A 23,044-nucleotide genomic window follows, 5' to 3' on the forward strand; every position below is an offset into this window, starting at 1 on the left:
TAGTGAAATGATGTCAAAATGTGGTAGAAATGTATGAATGTATGTTCTGTATATGTTGTCGGAACACACAAAATTAGCCTTGGGAATTGCAATATCCTAATTTTACGAAGGCAGGTATCCTTTGTTAAAATTAATCTAATTTATAATTCTTATAAATTATCTGGTAGATTATAGAAGATTCTAGTCAGAAGTAATGCAAGCACAGATTCAAGTAATCAGTATAAGCAATGAAAAGTTTCTTGATCTTATTCATGAACCATATTAATGATGTAAACTAGCTAATAGTCTTCTTAAGTCTTGCTATATAAACTTGACATATATCAGTTGTATTAAAGTGAATAAGTGGTAATATATAAATTAAATCATTTTGCCTTCTTTATCAATACTGATTCCAACAAATTTAGTATCAGAGCCAAAACATTAATCCAGACCCCAAAATAATCAAAATTCATAAACCCTTCATTATATACAATGGCAGCTTCTAATGAAGGATTATTCAACTATGCAGAAAGCAATATTTCAATTTTCAATGATGAAAGCTATGATTTCTTGAGCATCCAGCTGAAAACATTATTCATCTCTCATGATTTATGGATTTAGTAGAAGATAACTATGAAGCTGGTGTTACGCAGGAAGAGATAGCATCCTGGTCAGTGGCTAGGCATAATGAATTCAAAAATAAAAAGAAAAAAGATGCAAGAGCTTTGCACTGTATTCAATAAGGAGTTAGCAAAGCAATCTTTCCCCATATTATGGGAGCAAAAACATCAAAAGAATCATGGGATCTTTTGCGAAATCAGTTTTCAAGGTTACGAAGCACTAATTTCAGTAAAATTCTAAGTATTCTGGAATTCGTCTCTAAGGTGTCAACAATCATTAATCAGATTCGAAGTTATGGAGATACCTTGGACGATAAAAAAAGTTGTCCATAAAATTTTAAGAAGCCTGCCAGCAAAATTTGAGCTTGTGGTTGCAGCAATTGAAATTTCTAAGGACTTGTCTAAATTAACGGTGGATGAACTCATGCGTGCTCTTGAAGCTAACGAGGAAAGAATTCGTAGATTTTCAAATCAGCCCCTGGAACAAGCTTTTCAAGCAAAAATCAATATAAGAAACAAAAATGATGCTGCACATCAGGAGAACGAGACACGAAGAAACTACAACAGGAACAAAAATTATAGAAAAGGTAATCAGAATTTCCGAGGAAGAGGAGGAAGAAGAAATTTTAATGAAAGAACCAACTTCAACAATTCCAAATGTATCATTTGCTAGCGATCAAATCATGAGTCGAAAAATTGCAAATTCCGATGCAAAAGGTGCAAAGTTTCTAACCATTCTCAGAGAGACTACTGGTTCCAAAACAGAACTCAAGGAAATGCAAATTTTTCAGAGGAGAGTAAAGAGCCACAAAAGGAGTGGTATATTGATAGCGCTTGTAGCAATCACATGACGGGCAAAAATGAGCTTTTCTCAAAACTTGATAAAAGATATAAATCTAAAGTAAAGATCGGAGATGGGAAAATGTTGAAAATTGAAGGCAAAGGGATCATTACCTTTTATTCTAAAGAAGGTAAGTCTTCAAACATTATTGATGTTCATTATGTTCCTGAATTAACTCAAAATCTATTGAGTATTGGACAATTGATGCAAAGAGGTTTTTCCATAATTTTTGATGAAGATCATTGTGTTACTTTTGATAAGAAAAAGAAATTCACAGTGGCAAGAGTTAGAATTATTCCAAACAAAACTTTTCATTTAATAATGCCACTGGAAGGTGGCGTTGCTTTAAAAGTTGTGAAAAACGATGATACTTTTTCTTGGCATCTAATGTATGGGCATCTTAACTTTAATGGACTGAAGTTATTAAAAGAGAAAAATATGGTCATAGGTCTGCCTTCCATCTCAAAAAACAGTGAAGTTTGTGAAGGTTGTTTATATGGGAAAATGCACAGATTGCCTTTTCCCGAAACTGCTTGGAGAGCAAGGGGTCCGGTGGAACTAGTTCACTCAGATATATGCAAATCAAGGACTCCATCCATCAATGGCAGCAAATACATTCTCCTATTCGTGGATGGCTACACAAGAATGATGTGGGTATATTTCTTGAAGCAAATATATGAGTCATTTAACTCTGTTATCCAGTTCAAGGTGCTGGTAGAAAATCCAAGTAAATTTAAAATAAAAACTCTTAGTACTGATCGCGGTGGAGAGTATATATCTCAACCTTTTCTTAATTATTGTAAAGAAAAAGGCATAAGGAGGCAGCTAACGATAAGATATAGTCCTCAGTAAAACGGCGTCGCAGAATGGAAGAATCGAACAATTGTGGAAATGGCCAGAAACATGTTTCTAGAAAAAGGATTGTCAAATATTTTCTGGGCAGATTAATACAGCTATCTACCTTCTGAATATCTCTCCAACAAAGGCAGTGTTTAATAAATCACCTTACGAAGCTTGGCATAGGCAGAAACCAGAAGTACATCAACTCAAAGTATTTGGATGCATCGCCTATTCTCATATTCCTGCACAACATAGAGAGAAATTTGATGAGAAAGGTGAGAAACTACTTTTTCTTGGCTATAGTGAAGAATAAAAGGCTATCGTCTTTTTAATCCTGCCACCAAGAAATTTGTGATCTCCAAAGATGTAATTTTTGATGAAAAGAAACAATGGAACTTTCAAAATAATACATCTGAATCATCACTTCAGAATGTGCCAACAATTTCTCCAGAATCTTTGGAAGATGTTGTCACACCAGAAGAAGGATCAAGATTCACAATTGAAGATACCACATATACAGAAGTACTCAGACATCGTTCAATTCAAGATATTTATGATTCTTATAATGTGGTATTCTTTACATGTGAACCAAACAAAATTTAAGGATGCTGCAAAAGAAGGAACATCGAGAAAAGCAATGGATGATGAGATTACAACAATAGAGAAGAATCATACATGGAGACTTGTTGATCCTCCTGAAAATAAAGATGTCATAGGACTGAAGTGGGTCTATAAGACAAAATATAATAAAGATGGAACAGTCCAACAGCACAAAGCAAGATTAGTATCTAAGGGGTACTTCTCAGCAACCAGAAATTGATTTTACTGAAACTTTTGCTCCAGTAGTACGCATGGAGACAATAAGATATGTACTTGCTATTTGTTATATCAAGTATTTCTAGGACATGACGACTAGAAGTTGCATGCGACGGGGGTGGACGAATACGTAAGACATGATCATTCAGGTGTCGACATGGACAGCTGCAAGAAGAGAGCCAAAGACGTGTAGAAGGATTCAATAACAAACCTGAAAAATAGGAGAAAAGCATCAAAAAAGTGGAGAAGAACGTGGAAGATGGTAAGAGAGATGGGAGGAGAAAAAATAGCTAACAAAAGGATAGAGGGCAATTCAAATAAAAAAGAGAGACAACGGCAGGAAGATTAGAGGGGGATAAATAGTAGAAAATACATAGACTAGAGCAAGTCTTCTAGTAGAACACACAAATACACTACTTCTTACATTGTAATTCAGCTACGTGATTTTGATATAGTGGATCTCTTTTAGGCTGGGCTACAAATCCCACCTGCGGTTTTGATCCTTTACGGGATTTTCCGCCTCACCAAATTGTGGTATTTTTTACTTGCTATTTTTATTACGTTATAATCCTAGTTCTTTCATTAAAAACTTATAAATATATTATTAGCATTAACACACATCAATTTGGTAAAAATAATTGGCGCCGTCTGTGGAAAATTGCTAAGGATTTCTATACACCTACATCATGTCCACCAGCGAACCACCACGAAACCAGAAAAACACAAAAGGTAACGCTTCCAACAACGAGGAGATGGCTGCAATGTTGAAAAAGCTACAGTCAGAGATGGACAAATGTAGTCGATTTTGATGGAAAGAGCCACACACCAAACTGGCTATTGGAAAGGTACTTAGTTGGTTTCGATGTCAACTAAGGTTTCTACTGAACAACATGTGCAAGAATTAAGTACAAAGGTAAATAATCGTGAGAGTAAATTAGAAGCGCAGTTTAACAAGAATGTAGAACATGACTTGGATGATGGAAAAACCGGAAGAAGCGAACTTCAAAAAAAAAAACTAATCCACAACTAAGTTCAAATGTAATAAAAAACAATATGTAGTCACTAATAATACTTGTAATTAAAAGAAAAAGAGAAACAATAGGTCATAAATAAATGCTTTTAATAAAAAAGGGCCAAAAACAATATAAATGAATTTTATAATCTTTTGAGCATATTTTGTGATTATAATATAATAGGTAATTAAGGTTGGAGGCCATGGAAAAATCATTTTAGAGGAGAACTGAGAAATCATATAATCATTAATTAGAATATAACTTATGATGTTATTAATTTTTTATTAAGTTTTCTTCTTTATCATTGAGAAACCATGTCCAAAATGTCTATATCTCCCTTGTGTCCTTTCTAAATACCTGTTTGTATTAATTTCATCTATATTAACTTACGACCAAATATGTCATATTGGATGAGTCTGAGTCGGAAATGACTTTTCGATCTATGATAATGGTCATTACCGATCAAAAAGGTAATAAATAACTTTTTCATTTTCTTGAGTATTGGCCCCACCCATTTACATGGCAGCAACGTGAATGTTTAATAAATCACCTTACGAAGCTTGGCATGGGCAGAAACCAGAAGTACATCAACTCAAAGTATTTGGATGCATCGCCTATTCTCATATTCCTGCACAACATAGAGAGAAATTTGATGAGAAAGGTGAGAAACTACTTTTTCTTGGCTATAGTGAAGAATAAAAGGCTATCGTCTTTTTAATCCTGCCACCGAGGAATTTGTGATCTCCAAAGATGTAATTTTTGATGAAAAGAAACAATGGAACTTTTAAAATAATACATCTGAATCATCACTTCAGAATGTGCCAACAATTTCTCCAGAAACTTTGGAAGATGTTGTCACACCAGTAGAAGGATCAAGATTCACAATTGAAGATACCACATATACAGAAGTACTCAGACATCGTTCAATTCAAGATATTTATGATTCTTATAATGTGGTATTCTTTACATGTGAACCAAAAAAAATTAAGGATGCTGCAAAAGAAGGAACATCGAGAAAAGCAATGGATGATGAGATTACAACAATAGAGAAGAATCATACATGGAGACTTGTTGATCCTCCTGAAAATAAAGATGTCATAGGACTGAAGTGGGTCTATAAGACAAAATATTATAAAGATGGAACAGTCCAAAAGCACAAAGCAAGATTAGTATCTAAGGGGTACTTCTCAGCAACCAGAAATTGATTTTACTGAAACTTTTGCTCCGGTAGTACGCATGGAGACAATAAGATATGTACTTGCTATTTGTTATATCAAGTATTTCTACGACATGACGACTAGAAGTTGCATGCGATGGGGGTGGACGAATACGTAAGACATGATCATTCAGGTGTCGACATGGACAGCTGCAAGAAGAGAGCCAAAGACATGTAGAAGGATTCAATAACAAACCTGAAAAATAGGAGAAAAGCATCAAAAAAGTGGAGAAGAACGTGGAAGATGGTAAGAGAGATGGGAGGAGAAAAAATAGCTAACAAAAGGATAGAGGGCAATTCAAATAAAAAAGAGAGACAACGGCAGGAAGATTAGAGGGGGATAAATAGTAGAAAATACATAGACTAGAGCAAGTCTTCTAGTAGAACACAAAAATACACTACTTCTTACATTGTAATTCAGCTACGTGATTTTGATATAGTGGATCTCTTTTAGGCTGGGCTACAAATCCCACCTGCGGTTTTGATCCTTTACGGGATTTTCCGCCTCATCAAATCGTGGTGTTTTTTACTTGCTATTTTCATTATGTTATAATCCTAGTTCTTTCATTAAAAACTTATAAATATATTATTAGCATTAACACACATAAATTTGGTAAAAACAATTGGCGCCGTCTGTGGAAAATTGCTAAGGATTTCTACACACCTACATCATGTCCACCAGCGAACCACCACGAAACCTGACAAACACAGAAGGTAACGCTTCCAACAACGAGGAGATGGCTGCAATGTTGAAAAAGCTACGAGATGGACAAATGCAGTCGATTTTGATGGAAAGAGCCACACACCGAACTGGCTATTGGAAAGGTACTTAGATGGTTTCGATGTCAACTAACGTTTCTACTGAACAACATGTGCAAGAATTAAGTACAAAGGTAAATAATCGTGAGAGTGAATTAGAAGCGCAGTTTAACAAGAATGTAGAACATGACTTGGATGATGGAAAAACCGGAAGAAGCGAACTTCAAAAAAAAAACTAATCCACAACTAAGTTCAAATATAATAAAAAACAATATGTAGTCACTAATAATACTTGTAATTAAAAGAAAAAGAGAAACAATATGTCATAAATAAATGCTTTTAATAAAAAAGAGCCAAAAACAATATAAATGAATTTTATAATCTTTTGAGCATATTTTATGATTATAATATAATAGGTAATTAAGGTTGGAGGCCATGGAAAAATCATTTTAGAGGAGAACTTAGAAATCATATAATCATTAATTAGAATATAACTTATGATGTTATTAATTTTGTATTAAGTTTTCTTCTATATCATTGAGAAACCATGTCCAAAATGTCTATATCTCACTTGTGTACTTTCTAAATACCTGTTTGTATTAATTTCATCTATATTAACTTACGACCAAATATGTCAGATTGGATGAGTCTGAGTCGGAAATGACTTTTCTATCTATGATAATGGTCATTACCGATCAAAAAGGTAATAAATAACTTTTTCATTTTCTTGAGTATTGGCCCCACCCATTTACATGGCAGCAACGTGAATGTTTAATAAAGTTTGATAACTGATCAAGTTTTTGGTTACTTTTAAATCTACAATTCACCTTTGTTTCGTCCCAGTTTTTCCTACTTGGCATCTATGTGCCACATGTCACGCTTGTCTAGGATGTCACGGTGGTCCGTGTCAACTTTGGTTTGTTGGTCTTGTTCATGTTTATACACAAATAAAGAAATATTTTCATCAATTATATCTGATCACAATGTAACCGACCAACTTCATAAGAAATATTGTTGAAAATAGTCATAAATAGTCTATTTTGATCATTTTTGTATTACACCATTTTATTTTTTGGAAAAACACTAATATATTATTTGAAATTATATAATATAATATATTTGCACTAAGATGTTTTTTTATAAATTACATAATGTGGTTGAAAAAAATTGTTGTATTTAGTACCAATTCTTTACTCCTATAAATTGTTTAACTTAATAAATTTAGAAATACATATTTCATAAAAAATAAGTAAATTAGTTTTAAAAGTTCTAATTTGAATGATTCATGTAGAACTTTTAAATATTACTCTCTCGGTCCCTTTGAAATATATACAAATGGTTTGGTATTAAGAAATAGTGTAATTTTGAAGGAAAAAAGTAAGAAAATTGAGTAAAGTGATGGTACTCATCAATATTATATATATATAGGGGCTACTCTAATACAAACCTCCTTATAATGAAAACTAAAAACTAAAATAATTTTTTTGTTAAATCACATCAAAACATGGCACATATGGAGAAAAATACAGTGAAGTCGGATTTCAAAAAAAGTTTATCGATTAACGGGAAAAATTAAATAAAAAACGGAGGGCAAAAACTGGAATTATGTGTAGGAGGGAGCATATATATCGTGTGTACTACATCTAGGGGGCCCTTGAATTAGATTGATCTAAGGGGTGAGATTAGTTTCTAGTTTTTATTTTAATTTTAGTTTCTATTTGATTATTTGTATATATATATATATATATATAACTAGTGAGTAGTTAATTTCTATATAATAAAATTTTACAATTTTGAGTCACTTTGAAAATGTATAGACAGAGAGAGTGGGAAATATGCACCGATTACAAAATTCAAAAATTTATCATTTGTAATTGTGTTTTTGGATTACTAAATAAAATAATAAATTTAATAAATATTTTATTTTGATATTTATCATACAACTATAAAAAATAAACAAAAAAGTTATTTCTTTGTTTTTAAACCTTACAAAGAATATGAACTAAAAAAATAATAGAGAAATAGAAAAATTACTTGATTGAAGAATATTACGTAAAGAAATTTCTAAGAAATTTCCTACAAATTTCTTAGAAATTTCTTAGGTCATCTGATTCCAATGAGGGTGTCATCTCATTGTCCAAGGGGGTCGTAGTCATCCTCTTTGTCACTCTCCTTGTTGTACTAATTTTTTTATTATCTATTATCTTTTAAATTCAAGCAATGTAATTGTAGTAACGGGTTTGGAAATAATAGATAAATTAGTATCATGTTAATTATTATTAATCAAATATTGTTAAATTTGTGAGGATCTATATGCAGATATCTTAAATTGATAATATTAGTTATATCTTGTATACATTACTCAAAACTACAACAAAGAAGAGTTTATTTCATTTACTTTTATATAAATTATATAGCCATAACATCTTTTTATTGATTATTAACTATAAATTAAATTTTTAAAATTGAAATAAGTAACAATTACTTTATATAGACAAAAGTTTTAAATAATATATATCCAACATTCCTATGAAGCAAAGTCTATATAATATGTAATATATCAATTATATAATAATTTCAAACTAATTTTACTTTACTTATAAGTATTGTTTTGTATGTGTTTAAAAGCCTTGCACGTGTGGAGATAAATTTAAAATAAATTAAGTTGGCCAACAATCATCCAAAACAAAAATAAACTCGAAAGAACCCAAAATTTAATATATAAAATAAATTGCTAATCCACAATTAAAATCAAATGTAAACAAAAACAATATGTAATCACAAAGAAATGCTTTTAATGAAAAGAAAACGAGAAAAAAAATGATAAGTAGTGCACTAATCACATCTAATTATGTAAAAAAAGATTAGAAAAATAAAATTATTAATATTATATAGGGATAAAAAAATATAAATGAATTTGAGAATCTCTTGATGACATTTTCAATTATAATATAAGAGGTAATTAAGGTTGTAGGCCATGCGAAAATCCTTTCACACGAGAGTATAAAAATCATATAATCATTAATTACCTTATAATTCTTCTATGTCATTGTGAAATAATGATGAAAATGCCTATGTCTATAGCATTCTCGGAAAACTCTACACTTTCTTCGAACCACCCCTTTTCTTCAAATGCCTATGCCTATTTATTTAGTTTTTTTTCAAATTTATAGCAGATTTCATTAATAACATGAAAAAAATTCAATCGGTACAAACCCGCAATTCATCATGCAACCAGGTTGAAAAACAAATAGACGAACTAAATAATTATCCTCTTTGTTTCCGGATTGCTTAACTGACTGAATACATATATTCTGAAAATTAAAAATAAAGATAATGGTTTCTCGAGCGATCCAGCCTGCATCTCCACCGAAAACAGTAGTTTCACAATTGCCCTCACATTAATTCCATGGATAGTACAATGTTCAGAGGACTCAATTGCAAAAACTGAGAGGGCCCTCGTGTTATGAACAAAAATATTTTGTGAGAGGTGAGCACATGCGCTTTTCACTACTGTATCAAAAGCACCCCACCTATTTACCTGCCGGACACCATCTATAAATAATAACTCAATTAAACGAAATGAAAAAGAAGCGAATTTTTGAACAGAATCCAATATTTAATGAAAGAAAGTTAAAAACAAATGATAAAAATGTTATATGGATGAAGAGAGAGGATGAAGATAGAGATGAAGATGGGTAGAAAGGGTGAAGAAGGAGGTGTGATGATTAGGGTTAAAGGAAGATGGGGCGGCCGACTCTCATCGAGAGAGAGGGAGAATTGATTGACCAATTTTTTAATACTCTTTTTGACATATAATTCTAAACACTCTTTAGCCTTTTCGGGTTTTTGCATCTTCAAATGCCTTAATTAATAAAAAGAACTTAGGTGTGTGTAATGTACATAATTATAAAAATAAAAATAACATACAACAAACTTCTTGGTAACTTCTTCAGCCCATTTCGAATTTTGTGCAAGAATGGCAATACACGTGTATGCTCAACTGCCCATTTTGAACGAATAGTCGCATTCAATATCTTCACTGTTGTATCATTTTGTATACTATAAAATTAATTTTAATGTAGTCAGTCATAAACACAAAAGCTTCATAATCTATGAGCTAATCGTATTCATATTTTTCACATACATTTTGAAGTTGAATGAGATTTATACGATAAACATATATAAATAATTACTGTCCCACTTGGAATTTGATGCGGTATGGTGTTTTTGATTTCTTTTCATGCCCGGGTCTCTATATTGGTCTTACAAGTGTTTTTGGTAATCTTACGGGTGTTCTGATTGCGTGGAGCAGCTAGATTAGGTGTTCGTAAAATAGCACAAGTTCTTCGACTCAGTCCACGACCACGTCCCATGTCTCTGATTAGCATTTTCCCTGCATACTACAAAGTAATTAGAAAATATTTCCAAGTAATTAAATATCATTCATGCAAGATACTAATTATAACAAAAAAACATAATTTCCAAGTCAGATAAATCGTCATAATAATGAAAAACTAATAAAACAAGATCAAAAGCATTGATAAAATTCTACATACTCTCATTTCATATGATTAAACTTAGAAATCTTAATTAGTATTCGTAAATACAACGCATAGAGAACTAACAACATTAAACCCATATCAAATAAAGACGCAAATAAACCCCCCCTCTAGCTCTTACGCAAACATATGTATAAATAATCGAAACTTGATGTACATGACACAAAATAACAATACAACTTACTAATTGTATAATTTACATATTTTATTGATATTAAATTAATTTTCTACATCATTATTTCAAAATGAAAGCATTTGTCATCACAAAAGATAACATAGAAAATGAACAATAACAACTAATGAAGCTCAAAAAACTCAAGCGTTTGAAGAACATATAATAGTGAGATTTAACTCTTACCAAGTTCATAAAAGAATTATAAAATATAGATGAAAAACATATTCGGTTATTAGTTTACTATAGAGAGCCAGGTTTATTCTCTCCTTCTTCATCATAGTTATACGTATATATGTATAAACATGAATACACCCTACACATAAAAAAATCATATGAACAACACAATTGAAACAAATTAAGACAGCCACATTCATTCTCTCTATATATCACACTCATACCTATATATATATATATATATATATATATAAAATGCATATATATGTATAAAGAGGAACAAAAGATATACATATAAAGAACACATAAAATAAATTAAATAAGTTAGCAAATATAGGTAATTAGGATAACGCATTAATGTTATATATAGTCTATATGTGGTCTTATCTCTTTCAAATTAGTTGTTGATTAAATGTAATCCAACTAATAAATTTACAGTTTTAGGACTTTATTTTTTCAAATCTAACCTAAATAATTTTTCTAATTTATTTACCTAAAAGTAAATGATTATTTAAAGAATACTTATATAGTAATTATTGAACTTTTGTAAAATGGTTTAGAGTTTCATGCAATAAGGGAAAATATAATGGGTTCGTATTAGTTTTCATTCTAGGAAAATAACGACATCATATTTACTATATACACCCTTTTTATCATCTATGCAACTCATGACAGATACTTAATTATTTAATAATGAATAGGAAAGTAGTGTGTTGGTTCAATTAAATGGCGGGTCATTGTTGTACTTCTAAGCATTGCATGTTTATTTATACGCATTTGTATACTTATTTCTTATTTAATTATTAACATATTTAAATTTTCTATAAATTAGTTATACTTTCTATATATTTACATGTTTACTTAGATGTACTTATATACTTATTTCCTATTTTACTAACCTACTTTAATATTACACATTAATAAAATATTAATCAGATATTCATATTTATGATTAAACGAACACAAAACTAGTATATTCTCATTATTGGTTTTCTTGAGCTTTCTAGGACTTACTTAGAGTTTCTCATGTTAGCTTTAATGTTGATATATCATAGAAATCCTTTAGAAAATTACTCGATTCACCACTTGATTAATAAAAAAGAGAGTCTTCTTAACTGTTAGTGGATTTTCCTTCAAAGTCTTAGTTATTACGGTAAGATAACATGTATGGTTCTTTGTATCCATATTCCATAATCTTTCAAAAATCTTGAGATTCTTACAATACCGAAATCGATTTTCTTGTTTGTCTCCATGCCGACGCACATTAGCAACTTAAATTTTTTATTAGCTCTAATCTCATTAATAATAATGGCTCTCGTGCATAAAAATCTATCTGATTACAATTATTTCCCGTCATACGAGAAAATTTTGATCGCAACATATTTTTGTGAAAGTCATCTCTAAATCACAAAATCTATAATACCACTTTCTAAGAATTTAAATGTATAATAAATTGTTGGAGATTACGGGAAAGAGTTTTTTTCTGAGTAATTCCATACAACTTACTCACACAAAACATATACATAAAACTTGCAACTGCAATGAAATAATATGATCATTTTCTATGAATACAAAACTTAGAAGATTGTCATATTTATGCGGCTAGGTCTACATGGAATTTACAAGAATATTCGCACCTAAGTTAATATGTAATTGAATAAGTACATGATTTAATCACATATAGAAATGCAAAATTATGAACTCGAAGACTATTCTATTTTCATAAAAAAGCAAATTAAAGTGTAGCTTAGCTTGTTTTAAAACAACATACATTTATAATCTTGATATGTACTACCTTTAGTTAGCAAGGAGAGATTCTTTATATATTTTGCATACGAGATAAACACATTAATTCACTACAAGAAAACTGTCAATAGACATCATAGATTAGATATTGGTCACCCGTGTCACCGATGTTAAAAATATTTTTAACATCACCACTTTTAAAAGCGATGTCTTTAGCTTTTAACATCCTACAGCTTTAAACCGATGTCTAAAAAATTATTAAAATAATTCGAAAAAATATCCCGCTTATTACCAAATTCTTCCCCGCCTTAGGTAAAAAAAAATTGGACGAAATTTTCCGCATTGAATTTTTTGGCTCTCCTAAATTCAATCGATTTTGGTCAAATTTATTATTTGGAAATGGCATGAAATTTCCTATAACTTTTAAAACTTTTGGGGCAAAAGTTGGTGGAAATTCCCCTCTATTTTTAAATTTATATTTCTACACAAATCCATTTGTATGTATCTAATTTGGCCACATTCAATTGTATTTAATATATTCAGAATTTTTAATAATTTATTTAAACTATTTAAATGTTAGTGAATATTTTAAAAAATATGTATACACACAATAATAACATTCATCCCAACTACAAGTTTATATGGTATAAAAATATATGTGATGAAAGAACTTTTATTTAAATTTTATGATACTTCCGTGAAATTTAAATATATTTTATAAAAAAAAGTTTAAAAAGTTATGAAAGAATTATCGCGTTCCAAGTCGACAGACTACATTCACTATATTTTTTGACAAAATATTAGTGAGCTAATAATTAACTTGTTTTTGAATCTCTACATTAGAGTAGGTAGTATCATTACATGGGGTTATAAATTTAAATTATAGGGTATCGATTAGGGTTTTAGTTTTTAATTTATATCTCATTTATTTTGAGTAATCTATTACGGATGTGATTATTCGAATTATTTTACAAATTCGAATTTAGGGGTTGAGATTCTTATCATAGAGTGTTCCTTCTATTTAGAATAATATTAGACCATCCAACCACATGGATGTTAAAATGGTTACAAGAAAATGTTATATGGAAATTTTAACAATTTTTAATCATTAGACCTCGATTATTTTAACAAATAAGGTATCATTAACTTAACTCAATATTTCACCACACAATCTTTTTCATGGAATTTATGCTCAAATTGACCAACTTCATGATTTTAAATTTTTTATTAAAATTACAATTTGTTAATATAATTTATTATATTTTTAATATTATAATATTTGTAAGAAAAAAGTTAATTAATTACAATTTTAATTTCCTAGAAATTATAAGAAAGCATAAGAAAAATATTAATCGACACTCCTAAATTCGACCGGTTACAGTTGAATTTAGTGCCACTTCAATAGTCCCCTTGCATTAGATCTAACACACCAAATTTAACCCCTAAAACACTCATCCAACGGTTGAATTTACATTTAATAAAACAAAATTATAAGTAAAAAAAAATGATTAAATAAAATTTTTAACCCGAAGCCCTCCTTTCACTCACGTAACCCACCCCTTCTCTTTTTCTCTCTCCCCCTCTATTTCTATTTGTGTCCCTCCCACCATCTTACTCTCCCTCCTGAAGGTAATAACTCGGTAGAGAGCTAGGTAGATAATTTTTCAAAAATTTCCATTTTCTTGATTTTAATTCGAATTAGACTTTTTACTTTAGGTTGTTTATTGATGTGTTTTGAAGTTACGAATCGATAGATCATTCAACATGAATGTGTAGATAATTTTTTCATGATTTATGATTGACTGTGTTGCTCCATTTACATGCTTGGTATGTGGTGGGAAAATTGTTTATATTAAGGTTTTTTTAATTTGGTGAATTTTTTGTTAATGTTATTTTTTTCTTTACAGACGTTCAATTTATTTTGGCCGGAATCGGTTAAATGCTAGTTATTTGTAAGTTTGGATATGAATATGAGATTGTTGGGTCAATTTTGAGTGTATTAAGTTGAAAAATTGGACTGAAAACTGAGCTTTTTTAAAGAAATTAAAGCTGCTGGAATATGACTGGACCTGGGTAAACTCACCGCTGGAAATTTTTCAATTTCCAGCGAGAGATTTGTCTCTTAAAACTGGTGCTTGTTAATTCAACCGAAGGTGGTGGAATTTAGATTCGCATCTTTGACCATATACGGTCAATTTAATTTTAGGCAGACATTTTAAATTTATTCAAAATATTTAATAGTTTGGGCGGGATTTTCAATTTTTTGGTGAAAAGTCAAATTCGACTACCTTGGTCAAATTTGGCCATTTGAATTTAAGCGGTTTTTTTTAAATGGTCAAAATTAGCTAGTCCAATTTACTTTAAAAATAACCGACTTACTAAATATTCCTCGCGTATTATGACCGATCCAGAAACTAAAAGATACCATCGTGTCCTGACATATTTAGGTAAATGTGAGGACTTTTGGCCGGTCGTATTTACCTGTTTTTCTTATATTGATAGCTCATCTAAATATGAGGGGTTTGTTAAAATGACGTAATATATAAGTTGATCCACATGTTAAATGACTTGATCAAGGGAAAGATGGGATCTAATAAATCCGACATCATAAACATTGAAATTCTTGAAGAATTGCCCTCACTGATTTTCCAATTTTCGAATAGTTCTTGGCTAAATGATATTATACTTCATTTTGATGTCTCTCAACTTTGTTTCTTTCATTTTGTACTTAGTGGCGCAACAAACCATATGGTTTCCCTAACCCTCTCAGTTATCTACCTCTCTTTCACCTTTTTTAGTTGATGGAAGTGCTTTGGGCGTGGATCCTATCACGTTTTGCCTTTCCCATTAAAATTCAAATAAATTCTCTTGTGTAATAAATAAATATTTAATCTCATTACATCCTTTATTTCACAAATTCCATATATTGGCGTATTAGTTCTTGTATGTTCTTGCAATGACTTGGTTTGCCAAATGTTCATGGTTGTGGTGGTTAATATGTTAAGAGACACCAACACCAAAGGTAAGTCTCATCTGGAGAAAATTAAGGGTTGAGGTATTGTTTCGACCACTTCAAATTATTTTCATCTTATATCCTTTTCATTTATGAAGGAATAATATGTGCAAAGTTTATATGTTTTTTAATATTTTTTGTTTTAATAAAAGTATTGTTGCTTGATTGTCAGGTTTATTAATTATATCATTCACGAGGATTTAATTAAGTAATTATTTTCAAAATTTTATCTTCTTACTTCTTTTCATGTTTATCGGGTTTTTAAAATATTTTTTATTTTTGTTAAAGTATTGTTCCTTGATTAGGTTATAACTGTTCCAGTCATACGGTAGTACTAATAGCTGATAACGCTTTAAGAGGACATAAGAGAAACTGCAATAGATTAGTTATTCATTCTCTTAATTTTTGTAACTTAAATTTTAGGGAATGAGTGTACTAGTACAACGGATTAAGCATCATCTCTCCCAAGACTTTGAAGAAGGAAGATTGTGCATCTTCACCAGTGTAACAGATTTTTTCTTATGTACACACATTTGCAACATGATGCTCTATGATATGATACATTATTTCTCTACTTGTTTGGGGTCAACTTCAACTTTATACTCACATCCATGTTTGCTTTCCAGCATGGGTGATGGACCCTGGACCTGCTGTGCATTATGGGTGTTAAATTATTAATATTATCAAAACAATTCTATTACTGTTGCAACTATTCTGAATTTTCAGATGTTGCCAGTAGCCGTGAACCATTTGACCTCTGTGAACAACATTATGGAAATTCCTTTAACCTCCCAAGCCAATTTAACCAGCAGCATAATTCAGAGCACAAGTTTAATAATGTCGGAGGAGCGAGGATCACTATTGCAGGTGTCTTGAGGATGAATGAGAATAAGCTCCTGATTAGCATATCCAGACCACTGGGGCACATGGCTCCACGGGCCCACATGATGAATTGAAGAGGAGAAGTTCCAAAGGTTCATCACATGCGAATTCAGGAGCAGTTCTCTAGGCTCATCAAATGAGTAATCCAAAAGCATGAGAATCTCTTAGGTTACTAGATTTTTAAACCAAAAATGAGAACTTTATAAGGTACATTACAAAAGGACAAGTGCAAGAGGATAATTGGAATTTAAATCGAAAAGGAGAAAGTCTAGCTGTCTGTCTCTCACATGATAAATACAAAGAGAGAAGTTTTGCAATGAATAGACACAAAGAACAGAAGCAAAACCTGTAATTAAATATCAAACATGTATAAGTATCCCACAAAAAAGCAAGCCGAGCAAGATATCACAAAAAATGGCACCAAAGTATCTTTATCTTCCAACAAGGTCGGCGATTGGCAAAGCGCTTGGTTGGAAATCTAAGAATTTTCGGTTGCATTGCATATGCACATATTCCTGACAAGAAAAGAAAAAAGCTAGATGAGATTAGATGAGATTGTCAAGAAGTGTATCTTTACCGCGGTTTTTATCCTTTACAGGATTTTCCGCGTCACCAAATCCTGGTGTTTTTTACTTGCTATTTTCATTACGTTATAATCCTAGTTCATTTATTAAAAACTTATAAATATATTTTTAGCATTAACACACATAAATTTGGTAAAAATAATTGGCGCCGTCTGTGGAAAATTGCTAAGGATTTCTACACACCTACATCATGTCCACCAGTGAACCACCACGAAACTCGAAAAACACAGAAGACAACGCTTCCAACAACGAGGAGATGGCTGCAACGTTGAAAAAGCTACAGTCAGAGATGGACAAATGCAGTCGATTTTGATGGAAAGAGCCACACACCAAACTGGCTAGTGGAAAGGTACTTAGTTGGTTTCGATGTCAACTAAGGTTTCTACTAAACAACATGTGCAAGAATTAGGTACAAAGGTAAATAATCGTGAGAGTAAATTAGAAGCGTAGTTTAACAAGAATGCAGAACATGACTTGGATGATGGAAAAACCGGAAGAAGCGAACTTCAAAAAAAAAAACTAATCCACAACTATGTTCAAATGTAATAAAATACAATATGTAGTCACTAATAATACTTGTAATTAAAACAAAAAGAGAAACAATAGGTTATAAGTAAATGCTTTTAATAAAAAAGGGCCAAAAAGAATATAAATGAATTATATAATCTTTTGAGCATATTTTGTGATTATAATATAATAGGTAATTAAGGTTGGAGGCCATGGAAAAATCATTTTAGAGGAGAACTTAGAAATCATATAATCATTAATTAGAATATAACTTATGATGTTATTAATTTTGTATTAAGTTTTCTTCTATATCATTGAGAAACGATGTCCAAAATGTCTATATCTCACTTGTGTACTTTCTAAATACGTGTTTGTATTAATGTCACCTACATTAACTTACGACCAAATATGTCAGATTGGATGAGTCTGAGTCGGAAATGACTTTTCTATCTATGATAATGGTCATTACCGATCAAAAAGGTCGTAAATAACTTTTTCATTTTCTTGAGTATTGGCCCCACCCATTTACATGGCAGCTACCTCGATGTTTAATAACGTTTGATAACCGACCAAGTTTTTTGTTACTTTTAAATCTACAATTCGCCTTTGCTTGGTCCCAGTTTTTCGTACTTGGCATCTATGTGCCACATGTCACGCTTGACTACGATGTCACGGTGGTCGGTTTTAACTTTGTTTTGTTGGTCTTGTTCATGTTTATAGACAAACAAAGAAATATTTTCATCAATTATATTCGATCACAATGTAACCGACCAACTTCATAAGAAATATTGTTGAAGATGGTCATAAATAATCTATTTTGATCATTTTTGTATTACACCATTTTATTTTTTGGAAAAACACTAATATATTATTTGAGATTATATAATATAATATATATTTGCACTAAGCTGTTTTTTTTATAAATTACATAATGTGGTTGAAAAAAATTGTTGTATTTAGTACCAATTCTTCACTCGTATAAATTGTTTAACTTAATTAATTTAGAAATACATATTTCATAAAAAATAAGTAAATTAGTTTGGTATTAAGAAATTGTGTAATTTTGAAAAAAAAAGTAAGAAAAGTGAGTAAAGTGATCGTACTCATCAATATTATATATATATATATATGGGCTACTCCAATAGAAACCTCCTTATAATGAAAACTAAAAACTAAACTAATTTTTTTTTAAATCTCGTCAAAACATAGCACATATGGTATGCAAATTGATCATTACGAGATGGAGAAAAATACAGTGAAGTCGGATTTCAAAAAAAGTTCACCGATTAACGGGAAAAATCAAATCAAAAATGGAGGGGAAAAGCTGGAATTATGTGTAGGAGGGAGCATATTAATCCTGTGTACTACATCTAGGGGGCCTTTAGATTAGATTGATATAAGGGACGAGATTAGTTTCTAGTTTTTATTTTAATTTTAGTTTCTATTTGATTATTTGTCTATATATATATATGTATCTATATATATATATATAACTAGTGTAGTGGAAAAGATAGTGGATGTAAGTGAGTAATTAATTTCTATGTAATAAAATTTTACATTTTTGAGTAACTTTGAAAATGTATAGAATTGAGACGGAAAGAGTGGGAAATATGCACCAATTACAAAATTCAAAAATTTATCATTTGCAATTGTATTTTTGGATTACTAAATAAAATAATAAATTTAATAAATATTTTATTTTGATATTTATCATACAACTATAAAAAACAAACAAAAAAGTTATTTCTTTGTTTTTAAACCTTACAAAGAATATGAACTAAAAAAAATAATAGAGAAATATAAAAATTACTTGATTGAAGAATATTAGGTAAAGAAATTTCTGACAAATTTCCTAGAAATTTCTAATGTTTTATATACCATTGCCTACAACAAATCTGGCCATTTCACTACAACAAATCTGGCCATTTACGACGGTTTTTTTGAACTGAAATCGTCGTAATTGAGCCATTTACGACGGAAAAAAATCGTCGTTTTTGGTCGAGTAGTAAGTTCATTTTTTTGTCTCAAGATAAAATTGCGTCGCAAGTTAGGAAGTAGGAGCCCATATACTGAATAAAATAATAAATCTACTTACGACGGAATTTATCGTCGTAAGATACCAGAATACGACGAACAATAACGTCGTAAGTTATGTACTTATGACAGAAAAACGTCGGATATTACTTTACGGGACCCACTTTTAATAAGATAAAACATAATTTACGACGGAAAAAACCGTCGTAAGTTAGAAATTTCCGACAGAAAAATCGTCGTATTTTAGAAGGTGGGGCCTAAAAGCTTGAAAATGAAAATTCAAAAAAAAATTAAATATGAAAATATATACATTACGACGGAATGTTTGAACGGAATGTTTGAAGAACAACCGTCGTAAGTTTGTTTTTCCAGAATAACCAAATACTAATTTTTCAGTATCCAACCATTTTCGGCTTCTAATTTAAATTCTAACCTAAACCTGCCAAAATTTTATACAATCGCAAACTCAAAATAAACTCTAAAACTGCCAAAAGACAATCAACATTTATTAAAACAAAATACACAATTATCATTGTATTAAGTTTTATCAATAATTCTAAATCAAACACATTACATAATTACATTCTTTCCGTCTAACTTAGAAGTAACTTATATTATGAATGCCATGCTCTTAAATTAGGCGTCCAGGGAAATATCCCTGTTGTCTTAATTCAAATATAGCTGATGAACTTGTCATGCAATCGAAACCTGAAATCAGTGGCAATTGACATGTGCACCGAAAGAACACACACTTAGAACACGAGAAATAATAAACGACAACATTCTATTGCTAGACACAAATCTAACACAGTAGTGACAAAAATATGTCATTTGTCTTCTGTAAACTGCAGTTTATACAAATATAGAAAAAACCATAAAGTTAAGTTAAAAAAATAATAAATCTTGTATCATGACTAAATAAGTATGGAAATCATGTTCATGTATGAGAACCATTTATAATTGGGTCAATCTATCAAATACTGCAATATGCAGAGAATTAAAAACCACACAAACACAGAAACATATCTTTGGACCCTAAATGCTTACTACTATAAAATTAAACCTTGAACTATTTAACTATATATTTCTGTCAAACTAGCCTATTACCTGACTATTTGGAAATTAAATACACATTTCGAAAGCACTTCAGTTCTCACCAAGTTGGTACAAGCAGGGTACCATTATTGTAAACATTTGATTTAGAGCAAGTGAACTTATAATAAATCATTGACATGCAGTGTACAAAGAGAATATACTAATTGACACAACTACTTCACTAAAAAAGCGGGACATATATTTAGCACAGGAAACTTCATACATAAACAAATTTAGGAAAATACCTGAAGAGCCAATATTTTATCTAAATTTGAAGAATCCACACCATGCAACTGGGAAATTTGACTGTTTGACTTGCAATGAGATGCAAGAATCTCCAAAACAGCTTTAATTTTTGAAGAAATATAGTCACTCTGCAAAATTGACGAGTTTTCAGGTTGAGATTAACTAGAAGGTTTATCAACTTGGTTATTAGATAGATACCTTCTTAGGGTAGCTTTGGAGAACACAGATCAGGAGCAAGTTGCTAACATGTTTGCACATTGTGACAATTGCATCTTTAGGTGGATGAACTCTGTCTAATCTGGCTTATTTTAGTAACATCATTATTTATGACATCTTGGTCATTATGTATTAAAAAATGTAAGATCATTTTCTTTTACATGTACACTCAGTATATATTGAACACAACACATGGGGCAATATTATATACATATATTAACTAAAGATACTACAACTAGAATAGATAATACAAGTTAATGATCACAATCAATTATAAAATAATAAGTTCCTATAACAAAATAAAACTATCTACTTAGTAAAAAAGAAAAAAAACAACTTACAGGAAACTAAACATTCCAGGGATATTGAGATTAAATGTATCATTTCTTGTTATCAAGAACTGTTCATCAACAGGCAAGTATGACTTCCTCTTGCTTCGTTCACCAGATTTCCTGCCAATCAATAGAACAAGTTTTTTTAAGAACTTTCCACCTAAACCAAGCAAAACGAACAGATAAAAGCAATACATTTTTACCATATCCTTCACTACAACCCTATTAATCAATAGATGTACGGACTATGCAGTCACATATACTGCTATAGCATATGCAATAGAGACACTGTCATTATCCCATCAAAATTCAATTCCGCAATATCAATAACTAACAAGTCTGACTAAGAAAATCCGATCTGGAACTATACAGTTAATTGATTAGAAGAACAAAGTTTTTTTATGTAGCCATTCTTACATTGCTAATATATCGAATGTCATCAATTTATTTGGATCTAATTCATTCTGGTTCACTGAATTATATAACAAATTAATTGTCTACTGGTTCAGTGTCAGTGTTTTTGGGGTTTATGCCAACTCAATGCAGTGTTCTTATGGTCAAAGGGGAATAGTGTACCAACTATTCTACTTACGATGAAAAAGCGTTTGTATTCAGGAGGAGGCCTTCAGGTACAATCTTCCCAAAATAAACTGATCTATAGTTGGTTTGATTATGATATGATTTTGAACGGTGTATAACATGTGATTGCTCGATGGCAGAAAAAAAATTCCGGATTAATGCAGAGAATACAGAAGAAGAAGTGTTGGAAACCATCTGAACAGAGGTGTAGTAGCGCGTGGTATTGATGTACATTGTCTGGCAGGCTTAATTAAAGTATTCAGCACATTATGTTAATATCCAGTTGGCCATGATATAAGTCTCTAGTTCAGTATCGAAATATTACACATATTGTTTCTAATGTTAGGCATCCGTCCTTGACCTGATTCGTCTAAACTGTCATCAGCCAGTGAATACAGCACTTGTGTGAGATAGGAAGACTAGATGCTAGTCAGTGTTGAGTTTGATTCATGGAAAAGAACTCTTGATTTAATGCTCAGTATGTCGCTAAGTTGTTGAGCCTATTTTAATATTGAGGTAGGATCCACGTTAGAGAATCAATTTATAAGCGGCATAGTGCTCAGTGCATACATTCTGTTCAAGAAAACTCAATAATTCTAATGTGAAAGTATATTATCTATACTGCATATCTATGTTGTTGCGATTAGCCATAATAAGGAAATGGTTTACTGTATATATATTGTCACCTGGTTGACTACGAAAGTAACCATTTTGGTCTAGTTCGGTCTCTGTGAGTGGTAATATAACAGGGGAAATGGTAAATCTTTCAAGTGATCACCAGAGGATAGATCAAAACAGAATCACAGGGTTCCTGC

General features: G+C 30.9%; 1 protein-coding gene across 1 annotated transcript; it reads left to right on the forward strand.

Moving 5' to 3' along the window:
• Nucleotides 1–894: 894 nt before the first annotated feature.
• LOC141719297 (uncharacterized) lies at nucleotides 895–5,314 on the forward strand. Its single transcript, XM_074521672.1, has 7 exons — nucleotides 895–1,186; nucleotides 1,391–2,094; nucleotides 2,710–2,802; nucleotides 2,885–3,075; nucleotides 3,552–3,630; nucleotides 4,636–4,770; nucleotides 4,925–5,314. The coding sequence occupies exons 1-7, from the start codon at nucleotides 895–897 to the stop codon at nucleotides 5,312–5,314; spliced, it is 1,884 nt and encodes a 627-aa protein (XP_074377773.1).
• Nucleotides 5,315–23,044: the final 17,730 nt, after the last annotated feature.

The sequence above is a fragment of the Apium graveolens genome, chromosome 4 (genome assembly GCF_009905375.1).
Source record: "Apium graveolens cultivar Ventura chromosome 4, ASM990537v1, whole genome shotgun sequence".
Classification (NCBI taxonomy): Eukaryota; Viridiplantae; Streptophyta; class Magnoliopsida; order Apiales; family Apiaceae; genus Apium; species Apium graveolens.

What these genes read in the sequence shown, in the direction of transcription:
- LOC141719297 (XM_074521672.1), top strand. Translation starts at nt 895, where the DNA reads ATGGAGATACCTTGGACGATAAAAAAAGTTGTCCATAAAATTTTAAGA. An exon ending in TTCCGCCTCACCAAATTGTG is followed by an intron (nt 3,631 to 4,635) that starts GTATTTTTTACT and finishes TTTACATGGCAG; the next exon opens with CAACGTGAATGTTTAATAAA. An exon ending in AGAGAAATTTGATGAGAAAG is followed by an intron (nt 4,771 to 4,924) that starts GTGAGAAACTAC and finishes TCATCACTTCAG; the next exon opens with AATGTGCCAACAATTTCTCC.